This window comes from Phycomyces blakesleeanus (assembly GCF_001638985.1).
Source record: "Phycomyces blakesleeanus NRRL 1555(-) unplaced genomic scaffold PHYBLscaffold_13, whole genome shotgun sequence".
Classification (NCBI taxonomy): Eukaryota; Fungi; Mucoromycota; class Mucoromycetes; order Mucorales; family Phycomycetaceae; genus Phycomyces; species Phycomyces blakesleeanus.
The window spans coordinates 74,303-86,905 of NW_017265146.1; the positions used below are offsets into that span (position 1 = coordinate 74,303).

The 12,603-nt window shown below is 34.6% G+C and overlaps 4 protein-coding genes across 4 annotated transcripts; 3 read left to right on the forward strand and 1 right to left on the reverse strand.

Annotated features, from left to right (window-relative positions):
- Positions 1 to 9: 9 nt before the first annotated feature.
- PHYBLDRAFT_78162 (hypothetical protein) lies at positions 10 to 2,003 on the reverse strand. Its single transcript, XM_018443337.1, has 2 exons — positions 1,578 to 2,003; positions 10 to 1,376 (listed from the first exon to the last, which is right to left on the reverse strand). Exons 1-2 carry the CDS (start codon positions 1,840 to 1,842, stop codon positions 361 to 363), a joined length of 1,281 nt encoding a protein of 426 aa, XP_018290294.1. The 5' UTR covers positions 1,843 to 2,003; the 3' UTR covers positions 10 to 360.
- Positions 2,004 to 3,112: 1,109 nt separating this feature from the next.
- On the forward strand, positions 3,113 to 4,833 carry PHYBLDRAFT_65700 (hypothetical protein; the record flags this gene model as incomplete). Its single annotated transcript, XM_018441511.1, has 3 exons — positions 3,113 to 3,203; positions 3,388 to 4,290; positions 4,385 to 4,833. The coding sequence occupies 3 exons, from the start codon at positions 3,113 to 3,115 to the stop codon at positions 4,831 to 4,833; spliced, it is 1,443 nt and encodes a 480-aa protein (XP_018290295.1).
- Positions 4,834 to 5,323: 490 nt separating this feature from the next.
- Positions 5,324 to 6,774, forward strand: PHYBLDRAFT_169397 (hypothetical protein; the record flags this gene model as incomplete). The annotated part of the gene is made up of 3 exons (XM_018436066.1): positions 5,324 to 5,383; positions 5,476 to 5,576; positions 6,570 to 6,774. 3 exons carry the CDS (start codon positions 5,324 to 5,326, stop codon positions 6,772 to 6,774), a joined length of 366 nt encoding a protein of 121 aa, XP_018290296.1.
- A 1,624-nt stretch (positions 6,775 to 8,398) lies between these two features.
- Positions 8,399 to 10,342, forward strand: PHYBLDRAFT_113756 (hypothetical protein; the record flags this gene model as incomplete). Its single annotated transcript, XM_018428353.1, has 5 exons — positions 8,399 to 8,898; positions 9,068 to 9,273; positions 9,388 to 9,585; positions 9,719 to 9,890; positions 9,970 to 10,342. Coding segments are annotated over 5 exons (1,449 nt in total), but the record flags the coding sequence as incomplete, so codon positions are not given.
- Between the last annotated feature and the right edge of the window lie 2,261 nt (positions 10,343 to 12,603).

The following is a 12,603-nucleotide window of genomic DNA, read 5'->3' on the forward strand; positions in this document are numbered from 1 at the left end:
CATTTATGTATAAGATATATATATATATAAAAAATAAAAGAGTTTATTACTGAATGATGAAGATGATGGTAATGAGATGATAAGCAAAAAAAAAAAAGTAAAGAAAAATAATAAAGAAAATACAAAGAGAAAGAAAATAATAATAAGAGGTAAGAGATTTGGTTGCTATGGAAATCTAGTATAATTCAATGAATGAATTATAAAAGAAAGAGAGAGAGAGAGAGAAAAGAGATATAAATAAGGGGTTTTGTAGGTAGAGGTTGATAGGTAAGGTAAAGTTTGATATGATAGGGATAAGGTAGGATAGGGCAAGTTAGACTCGATAATATATATATAAATATTTTTTTGGATTTGATTTCTTTACTCGTTCTCGTGCATAACCTCCATGCCGTTTCTCAGAACACCAACTCTCATCATGGTCAGCAAGTTACGGGCACCGTTGGAATGGCTGTAGACACCACCGTTAAAGGCAGTGGTCATGTCCTTGCCGATACCGCTGGAGATGTACTTTTCTCCTCCGGGGTGATCAAAGCCCTCGAGATCGTAGAGAATGCCCTCGATCAAGGTCCACTTCTTGTTCTCGTTGACGACAAGGTTCTGGTATTCCTTCCAGGTGAAGACAGGCAACTCGTGGATAGGTATGCCAAAGTCGAGACCACGCTTGGCAGCAAGGATCTTCTTTTCTTTCATCTGGACAATTCCCTTGGAAACCTCGTTGGCAGGGAAGGTCTTCAAGTTGTAGGCGAGTCCGAGCCAGGAGCAAAGGATGATCAACCACTTGGTGGGGTCGTACTGGTAGTAGACAATGGCATTGCGGTAATCCTGAGGGAATTCGTGGTGGAAGTTGTGGTAGCCCTCACCCATGGTGGCAAAGGCAGTGATCCAGTGGTCGCGGGGAGTGTGGTGATCGTCAAAGGTGTCTTCGCCGAGGTAGTGAGCAAGACTGTTGACGCAAAAGGTAGCGTGGTGGACGACAATGAGGCGAATGACACCGGCATAGAAGTAACCACCTCTGTAATCTCCCCAGCCGAGACCGGCAACGAGGGTAGGGAAAAGGAATCCCATAAAGAGGGCAAGGTAAGGGTAGTGACGGTGCTGGAAGTTAAGGATCTTGTCAGCCTTGAGATCGGCGACATCAGCGTAACCAATGCGGCTTCTGGGGCGAGTGACCAACATCCATCCCAAGTGGGAGAAGAAGAAGCCACGGTGAGCGCAATAGGGATCCTTGTCAGTGTCGGTCCATCTGTGGTGAGCACGGTGGCCGCGGGACCACCAGTAAGTAGAACCTTCGACAGCACCAGTGCCGGCAGCACACAAAAGGATTCTCAGGGGAACGGTTGCGTTGTAAGCACGATGAGCCCAAAGTCTATGATAGCCTATTGAATTTTATTTTTACAAAATAAATTAGTAAACTTATCTATAGTAGACAGTAAAAATTTTATAGATATTCTTTTTTTTTTGTATGTAAATTATATAAATACAAATAATAATAATGTAAAAAGATTTTGTGTGTATATATTGTAATATAAAAATAATATTATAATAGATAGTAATAATTTGGAATAAATTGAACTCACCAGCAGTGATACCCAATCCAGTGATAAAGTAGTAAATGACTGCCCAGATAAGTGTCTTTGTCTGCAATTCTGTTGTGAAGATGCCATAAAGACCAATCAATGGAGTGCCGAGAAGAAGGATCGATTGTGGCCAGTTGACATGTTTGTGCCAGTTTGAAGCGTTGGTGGGTTCATCAAACATGCATGGCAGTTCGGTCTTGGGCAATGGAGGCTTTGGTGCCTCCGACTGGGTGCGCTTGTAGAGCAGCGTCTCGGTCTCTGACATTGATTGTGATTTAGAAGATCAAAGAAAGGGATCTACTTTATTTATTTTTTTGCTTTCTTTCGACAGGTGGGTAGATAAAAGAGAGAAAGAGAAAGAAGTAGTCTGGGGGGTTTTTTGACCTTGTCTTTATATCTGGGCCCTGAGGTGATTTGAAACAAAGACTGGTAAAGACACAAAAAAAAACTCTTCTGTCAGATTATATTGGTGCCTTTATATTTGATTCGGAGAACACCAAGCCTTTCTTAGGCCGATAGGAAAAACCCAAAGATCATTGGCAATTTGTTGGGCCGGTGGGGGCGTCGTTGGGGTGATCCCACCCAATAGGATAGCTTTGCTGCCATTGTCCATTAAAGATTAAGCAACCAAATACCCAGGTTTAGGGTTGCTTATTCAGTCTATCCGACACTTGGAACATTGATAGAATTTAAGAATTGCAACCAAAAAAAAAGAAGAAGAAAAAAAGATTCTGTTCAATTGCACAATCAATTATTGGATTAGATCAATTTCTGAGCTTACTACAAATATATATATATATGTGTGTGTGTGCACTTTAAACATTTAATATTACTACAGTAAAAAGGAGGGGATTTAGAGGGTGATTTTGAAAAAAAAAAAAAAGATACCAAGTTTTTAGATTACCCTCTAAATCCCCTCCCTCAATTAATGTGTGTGTGTTCATTCGTCTGTGTGTAGTGTCTCTTTCCCTATATATTTATGTGTGCACAGAGGAAGAAGAAGAAAAAAATGCCTTGATTTATTTACTTTATACAAATATGCTTATATGTATAAAATAGATCTAAAGAGTATATCAAATGTAAAAGAAAAGTTCTTTATTAAACACAGTAAATGTACTGTTTTATCAGTACAAGTCATTTGGAATCTATTGACTCGATTGGATCAAAGCCTCTTTTTTTTTTTGCATGTTTATCAATATAAAAGAAAATGATAATAATGACAATAATAATAATCCGATATTGCTACAAGGGCTATTTTTTGCCTTTTGCCTTGAATAGCATTCCTTCTACCCTTTTCTTATATTATTGAAACCCAGTGGTAGTTTAAAGAAGAAAAGAGTTTCATCACTGTGATTTCATTTCAATTTGATTCAATTTGAATCAATTCACTTACTTATTATACCTTTTCACTTTTAATTCAAGTATTATAATTAACAAATAAAATAAAATAAAAAGGTTAGGGCTTTATTTTGTTTATTTATTTTGATTACTATTTCTTATCGTTCTTTCTTTCTCTTATTGTCCCCAACATAATCATGAACCTCTTTAAGAGATATTGGTTAGCAATATGTCTAACCATCGCACTATTGTCTGTTATTGATGTAACATGCTCCACAGTTACCAAATGTAAGTCATTAATATAAATAAAAACTAGATTATATATAGTAATTACAATACATACATATAAAATAAAATAAAAATAAAAGCTCCCAAAAAGTGGCGTCGTTTTTTACAAGGCAAACAACATCAAATTAAACAACTGACGTGTATTTGGGTACCTTATTTTATATATATATATATATATATTTAGCTGTGCCTACTCCAAAGGATATTCTACGTTGGACAAGGTATCAGCTAAGCTCGTATCTAGATACACACAAGATATTATATGACAAACATGCCGACGACGCAAGTTTGATCGACACCGTCAAGGCCTACAAGGATGCTGCGGAATCCAATGCGAAATTCTTTGGTGAGAGAGTAGAAGGAATCGTGGACGGCATCAAGATCCAACTCGAGAAAGAAAGTGGTCTTAAGAAGGTAGCTGGAGAGGCACTCTTGTCACATCTGCAGCACATCCTGCGTCGATTAGAATTAAAAGGCGAGCTGTCCTGGGACCGTGTCCAGGACGAGCTTGAGCAGAAGCAGGTCGAGTTTATCAAGCATCGAATCATGACAGATGCTCAGTGGAAGAAGTTTGTCCTCGATGTTTCGCAATCATTCCAGAATCAGACATGGTACCAAAAGCTGTCAGGAAAATACCCAACAGATTTCAACACGGCATCTTCCTCGCTTCACAAGTGGCTGCACAAGATTGGAAATCGACTAGCGGCCCGAAAGGACATGACGCACGATCAAATATTCGAGATTCTAGATCATATCAAGCAGGCCGTCGTATCAAATGACACAAACACGCTAGGCGATAAAACATGGCTTGAAGAGCTGGCCCATCGGATAGAATCAATGCCCGAGGTCGCAAAGGAAAATGTGCAGTCCATTGTGGATTCGATTGAGCAAGACATCACTGCCTTTAAGATATTCGCATCGGACTATATCCAGAACACCATCCAAGAGACCAACCAGGCAGCCATAGATATCAAGGATTCTGTAAAGAGCTACCTTGATTCTGTCCGACACCGTTTCCACTGGGTTCTTCACAATGTTGAGTCATTCATCGCACCTCATCTGTGGCCCATTCAATCCCATGAAAAATGTATGTATCAAATCCTAATTTTTTTTATTATTATTTCTTTACCCCCCTTCCCCAATTTTTGGACACTTTATTAATAATATTAATTAATCTCTAGTCAAGAACTCCAGGGCACCTTTTACAACCACCATAACCTCTGCAAAGGTCATTTCTACTGTCCTGACCCTGTCGACCACATCAACTGCTCCGATTGGGGCCGTTGTTCCTACTCCAATTGGGTCTACAGACTTGGGTTGCAAGCGTACCTTTGCAAACTACTGGTATGATGTCTCCTGGGATGCCCTTCGTCAGCTAGGCTACACAGAAGTTCAGATCAACTGGATCCAGCGTAATCTGGCGTTGGCTTTCCAGAACAGCAACCTGCCTATGACAGACGAGCGCATTGATCAGGCTTTGGAACTCATAAGAATCTATCTGACCAGCAATCAGGTGGAACCCCCGCATGGGATCCGATCTCAGATTGAAAAAATCAGACAATTGTTCACCAAATGGACGCATCTCAAGTGTGAAAAAGATTCAAACAACCAATACATCTTTAATCATTAAACTTCTTTGACTTGATTTTTTTTTCTTTTCTCTCTTTTTCTCTTTACACACACATACACACCTTTTATATATACATATACATATATAAATACAAGTAGTTGTATGTGCAGTGTTGTATGTGCTATATGTATATAAATATATATATTTTGTTACCTTTTCTTTTTTCATTAAATAATAAATAAAATTACAAAATATTATTATGTATGACTATCTATGTATGACTAAGATTATTGTTGTGTGTGTGTATGCCTTTTGGTCAATAAATATTAGTATTATTTTATGGCTTTAAACCCTTTATTTCTCTATCTTAAACTCTTGCATATACGCCATATATAGGATTGTTGTTTTGATGTATAGGTTAAAGAAGAAGAATATAGGCTGAGTTATTTTGCCCCCAACTGTCGGGGACTTGGCAAACCACAAAATTCGGTGGTTTAAGATTTGAACAAGGAGTGTGGGTATAGATAGATGTGGGTAATGGGTCGTTTATATGAATGTGGCTATGAATGTGGCTATGGCTATGGCTATGGCTATGGCTATAGCTCTTGATGTATAATTTTTATATTCTATTATTATATAATACAATTCAATTCAATTCAATTCAATTCAATATAATTAAATAATATTATATAAAAAAATAAGAAAGGGTTATTGTTACACGTCATGCTGATCTATCCGGTTATTTTTGTATTGATTTCTACATTGCTATCTTTGACTACTTGTATTACCCTAATGTTGGGGTGGTAAAATGAGTTCAATAAGATATAGACCATTTCGCATTAGTATTATCTATTACAACAAACTAGGCATTTTGTAATCATCATCCCACTTGACATTAAATTTTATTTTATTTTATTTTTAAGAAAAATTAACAAGAAATTATTGGTTTCAAAAAAAAAAGAAAAAAAAAGAAAAGAGCCAAGAAATCAAACCAACCATTTAACTCAATGTAGTTTCAAATATGTATATAATAGACATGTATTCATTTGAAACAAAAAAATAAAAATAAAATAAAAACAAGCTAGGAGGGAAAATGATATAAAGCGCCACCTGAATAAGCAGACAGACAAACACACTTCTTTAGATCAAATTTGTTTCAAAAAATTTCATAGTCCTAATACAAGGAAAAAAGATTTATCGAGTTAGTCGATTGTCACTTTCATAAAAATGATTGGTCGAAAGGCAAAAATGATTGGCAGAAATTTTAAAAAAAAACTAAATGTCACAAGCTCGATTCTTTTTATTTTGTTATCTATTAATTTTATTTTATTTTTTTTATGAAGATTAACAAGACAACATTTATAATGAGCAAGGAGGAATCGTTTACCTTCCGATGAAGGATGTTCTTACATAAAATTGATGACCCGAATATAATTCTTAAAACAATTATTAGACAGAAAACCTATTCAAGTGTTAAACGTCCGGAGAAAAAAAAAAGACTGTTGAAGAGTCTTCTCTTAAAATAATCAAAGACTTAAAGTACCAGATTCGAATAGACCATACAAAAAATTATAGCGACTTTACCAGAGAGACGTTTATAGATCGTATGATTGAAAAGCCTGAAGAACGTGGGTTGGGTGACCAAGGTTGCAAATGTCCCTAAATATCAATTATCGCATTGTGTTAAGATGGTGAGATAGCTATAAAGAAACAAAGGAGATCCCATCTAAGAAATCCAAAGAAAGCAAGTAGCCCTAATAGCTCGTTCACTACTAAACATTAACGAGTATCTACAGGGTCTTATTGGATAATGATCCTCAACTATTTTCGGTTGATATTATGAAAAGTTTGACTAAACAATTTGAAGGCTTCACTATCAAAAAACCATTGTTTGAACCTGAAATAAGAAATTCACCGGAAAATATGGAGACGAGATTTGAGTGGTTTATGAAATGGAAGAACTTTAATCTTGGTTCTTACAAAGAATTGTGTTTTCATTAATAAAGCCGGATTTCAGATTGACATGAGAAATAATTAGGCAAGATCACAAAAAAAGGGCAACCCTGATATAGTAAAACGACCGACAACTAGAGCAATAACACATACTATTATTGGTCCTATCCATTCATCTAGTGTTGTTCATTTTGTGATAAAAAAGACTTCCACCAAGAAAAGAAAAGCAATGTATTAGTAAAAAAAAAAGAGAGAGAGAATCGTAGCTGAGGTTGATATAGAGGATCCAGAGTTTGAAGATCCTACTGATAATAAACCAGTAGTAAAAGGCATGATTACTGCGCATTTCGTTACAGTCATGAATGCACTTCTTGATCTAATGAACCTTGATGAAAATTTGAAGGGAAATTATATTGTAATGGATAACGCCTCAATTCAAAAATACCAAGCCAATGATACGAAAAATTGAACGCAGAGATAAATTGATGTACTTACCTCTGTACTCACCTGAATTGAATCCTATTGAACAGTTCTGGGGAGTAGTCAAAAGTAAAATGAAGTTTGATCGAATTTCTGATGCCTGCAATGATGTCCTTATCAACGATCGTATATGATTAACTTTAGCGCCAAATTTAATTACTTGACATGAAGACATCCTGTCAAAGCAAAAAGTAACTTCTTTGATTTTCTAATTTAGTTTACTTACTTATCATATTGAATCCTATTTTTGAATATATATATATATTGATAAAATATTCCCACATACATACATATATAGAGGTTTACCTACAGAATAAACCAATCATTCATGGTTCCTTTCTTCACTTACACACATCCATCTTTATTTCAATTAAAGCAATGTGCTACAGTTATGCAACTTTTATTTATTTATTTTTGAGTGGAAAAATAACTCATTTTTATTTTTCTGTAGCTTGCAAATCATATACCCTAAACGGTTGTATATTTCTTTGTGTGTAGAATAGTGAAACGATTTCCTGGCTCGGGCCTGAGCAGCCTGTCCGTAGGAAAAGATGTGGGCTTTTACCCTAATAATCTCTAAATTTATTGTAACACCTACATGAAGTAGGATACGAAACAGGGTCCACTGACCATCTTGATAAAATCAGCCCTTTTTCCTTTTATTTTATTATAATAAGCTAACTTGAGAAAATCATAAAGGAAAAACAAAGAGAAATAAGGACAACAATTGGCCAAGACTTTAGCTGACAGTACTGATTAAAGACCCAAGTGCTGTAGTAATGCTGATTGCTACTTTTGCATTTACTTAACGGGGTTTTAAATAGCACTTGTCTACTTCTTGCAAAGGTGTGTGTGACTTGCTATCATGCACAAGCCACGCTTATTTTCTTGAAGATCCCGAGAAAAAAATGGAAATGTTGCATGCCACATTTGTAAAGCCATTAAGACAAGAAAGCATGCCACAGCCCATTAAAAAGAGAAAAAGAGGATCAGCTGTACGATATATAAATACCTTTTAATTTTTTTAAATTTTTTACTTCTTCTTATTGTTATATTACTATCTACCTATATATATATATATTTATATATCTCTCTCACATTTTTTTATAAACTCAACAATATTATATATATATGTGTGTAATATTAAGATATGAATTTGTAAATGTAGATTGATGCCAAGGCTGCTCGCAATCAGATCAAGAAGCTTGAAGCCGATCTGTCTGACAAGACGAACCTGAACAACATTGTCACCATTCTCGAATTCACCCACGATGAGGATGCACAGACAGCCCACGCAGCTATCCACGCCCTCCACCGTGTTTTCACAAAGTTACTGATGAATGGCGACCTCAAGAAACCAAAGACACAAGACACCTCACCTAAAGCCAAGGTCTCATTGTGGTTGCGTGAGCAGTACATCGAATATCTCAACCATGTTCGCTCGCTTATTTCCAACGAAGAACCTGGACTTCAGGTCCCAGCTCTCAATATCCTCATGAGCTTGTTGAGAACAGAATCCGAATTTGCATTTATGGAATCAAACCAATACTCATTCCCCAACAGCTTCTATGGTCTTCTTGTCGACGCTATCATCAGAAACCCAAACTTCAGTCGTCCTCTTTTCGCTGCCTTTGTGGATAAATATGTCAATGTATACGATGATCTCAGACACTACTTTTACAAGGATGCTGCGTAAGTGTTTTATATATGGATATGAAGTATATGTGTATGTATGTATTTATAGAAGAGGAGGAGGAGGAGGATAGTCAGACTAAAACAATTATACGCAAGAACTTTTTTTTTCTCTCATTATTATTGGTTATTTATTTATTTATTTATTTATTTGGGGAGGTTTGTATAGTGAGATTATGGAGGCTGAATTGAAAAAGACCGAAAAGCAAACACCAACCAAGAAGAAGTTAAAGGGACCTTCTACCGATGAACAGGCAATCATGGCACAGAATGTATTCAGCATTTTGGACGCCATCAAATCCATGCCAACCGAAGAATCCGAAATCGATGAATTCTGGACCCAGAATCCCGAAGGAGAAAAGGAGGATAAGGATGGTGATAATGAGGGAGAATTTGGAGAAGATGACGATAACCTTGAAGATGTCATTGGTGGAGGTCTTTCTGGAGATGAAGGAGAAGAAGAGACGACCAGAAAATTAACCAAAAAAGAAAGAAAGGCAAAACATCCTCTTTTACAACTCAAGGTTCACAAGCGTAGTTTCTCCCTCTGCTGGATTGCGATGCTCAAATTGCCACTTACAGAGGAGATCTACAAAAAGACACTTTTGGTTCTTCACAAGCGAGTACTGCCGCACATGGCTGAACCCAAGATGTTGATGGACTTTTTGACCGATTCTTACAACCAAGGTATGTTTCTTTTTATCATTATCATTATGTTATTCCAAGGATGTATATATATATATATATATATATATATATTTATTTATTTATGTTGTGTATGTGTATGTGTGTGTGCGTGTGTTTGTACATGTGTTTATAGGTGGCTCTATCAGTTTACTTGCTCTCAATGGTCTATTTACCTTGATTACAGAACACAACTTGGATTACCCTGATTTCTACCAAAAGCTGTACAACCTGTTGGATCGTGATATTCTCCATGTCAAATACCGCTCTCGATTCTTCCGTTTACTAGACATTTTCTTGGCTTCTGCGTAAGTAAAGACCTCAACTTGTACACATAAATATTGTTAATTAATTAATGAACTAATTATTTTTTTTATAATAATATAGTTACCTTCCTGCTGGCTTGATTGCATCCTTCATCAAACGTTTGGCACGGTTATCACTTACCGCACCACCTGCAGCCAGTGTGATCGTCATTCCATTCATCTACAATCTTCTCCAACGCCATCCTATCTGCATGAAGCTCATCCATACCAACTCAGCAGTTGGAGAACGTGAGGATCCTTTTGTGTACGAAGAAAAGAGTCCCTATGAGTGCAAAGCGCTTGAATCATCGCTTTGGGAAATGGATACTTTGGCAGAGCACTACTATGCAAATGTATCAACATTAGCAAAGATATTCAAAGAACAATTTAGAAAGCCAAAGTACAACATGGAAGACTTTTTGGATCACACATATGCTACAGTAAGTGAAATATGAATCTTGTTCTATTGCGCATATACACACACACATGGAATTAGTTTGCTAATAATGGTAAATGTTTTCTTTTAAAGTTCTTCAAAAATGAGATGGATCGTAAGCGGAAAAAGGAGCCTGCTATGGGTATTGACAAGCCTACTACCTGTACATGGTCTATCTAAATATATATATATATATATATATATATATATAAGAATAAAGATATACTTTATAGACACACAAATTAAAATAAATAAATAAATAAATCAATAAATATAATAAATATAATATAATAAAATAAAATATAAAATAAAAAATATAAAATATAAAATAACATAAATCAACAAGTAATTATTAAAGTAATTAGGGTAATTAAATTGTTATATATACATATTACATTTATTGGTTTTTATCTGTATCTTTTTTTTTCATATCCATGGTGATGGATTTAAAAGAACTTTCTAAAGAGGCTTGATTATAGCGACGTGATATTCAATTACTTTAAATGGTAGTTTAATTTCCCAAACCTAATAAGGTTACTCAATCTGAACCGGTTCACAATGTCACAGTTTTTGTTTGGCTTTTTGGTTGTCATCTGGATTCCCAAAAAGAAATATATATATAAATCTGTACACAAACACACAAACACACAAACACGTACACACGTACACACGCTCACGCTCACATACAAACATAACCCCGTGGTTTAAAATATTCTATCCGTTTTATCATAATTTTATGTTAATATTTCATACATACCATATAGTAATCTACAATCTTTTACTAGAATTTCAATAAGAAAATAAACTTTTATCCTCGCATAGTAACCATGCATTACTATTGCGACACTTATTTATCTTTGTTGTTGCTAGGAAACAAAAACAGAAATAAAATAAAAATGCATGTATGTATATATTTATATATATATATCAAAGCAAATAACTACATAAAACACAGTATTGTATAAATTGAATTGATTAATAGTAATCAATATACACATATTGAATTTGACATTTGACGTCTTTGTTTGAAAATATAGGCTTAGACGTGTTGTTAATACATATATATATATATACATCATCTCAAAATGGTTAAATGTTTTATGGGTACCATGTACATTACCTTGTAACTGGCACACAAATAGCGTGGCTCGATTTGTCCAAAAGAAAAAAAAGGGTAAAATAAAACGAGTACTTATTCCTATAATAATAATAATAATAATAAAACGGACGTTATCATTCATGTATTGAGTATATATTAGATGCAATATCTTTAATAGATAGATTGTATAAAAGTGTGGGTGTAAGTATACGCATATTTAAAATATAATTCAACCTTGGGCCAAACGATACTCACAGTTGATTTTCACACTAAAACTATTACTAATTTCTGTTAGCCCTGAAGAACCAATTCAATGGTAGCATAAAAAATGTTTTGTTTTTTTTTTAAAAAAAAATACTGTAACCATACAGTGAAAACAGTAAATATTGTCAATTACTTTACAAAATTCCGGACAAGAAACGCAGTGCCAGCATTGGTGGTTCTTGTATCAATAAAGGATGCAAAATCACTAAGAATATCCGGCTTAACTTTGCTTTCTTTTTATAAAATAGCCCAGAGATGTTGTTCATTAAAATTGAGTTCTGGTGTATTAGGAAACAATAGTAATTAAAAAAAAAAAGAGAGAGAAATGGCAATACAATACTAAACTTATGAAACAGTGCACTGTTTCTATGTAGATAAATAATTAACGCAAGTAATGGTATTTCAACTTTAATATATATATATATATCTAGCCTTGATATGATATAAGGATAACGAAAAGGGACATAAGGAGATTATAGAGAGTAGTACATTATATGTAACTTGTATAAAAGTAGTTTGAGAACAAAAGTAGTTTGAGAAAAAGACAGTACATAAAGTGCAGTAAAGTATTATTATTATTATTTGGTTGAAAATATAAAATGATATATATCATTCAAAAAAATAATAATTTAGAATTGAGCAAGTTTGTTTTGATAAAATCTGTAAACATTTTTCAACAACCAGTACATATTTTTTCAAGAGGTATTAGATACAAGTACGTGCTCATAATGCCATTTCTTCCATTAAAAACATAATCTTTTTTTTTTTAAAAAAAAAACCCCCCCAATTGCCAATATAATAATACTAGCCAAGCAAAAAAAAGGAAATAAACTCTAATATACTAATATAATAAAATGGTTTGAACAAATGTATATATTGCTATTGCTATTGCTATTGCTATTGATATTGATATTGAT

Bases quoted from the DNA above. Each gene is read 5' to 3' on its own strand.
- PHYBLDRAFT_78162 (XM_018443337.1), bottom strand. From the start codon at position 1,842: ATGTCAGAGACCGAGACGCTGCTCTACAAGCGCACCCAGTCGGAGGCA. The intron at 1,377-1,577 runs GTGAGTTCAATT...AAAATTCAATAG, and splicing joins TGGATTGGGTATCACTGCTG to GCTATCATAGACTTTGGGCT.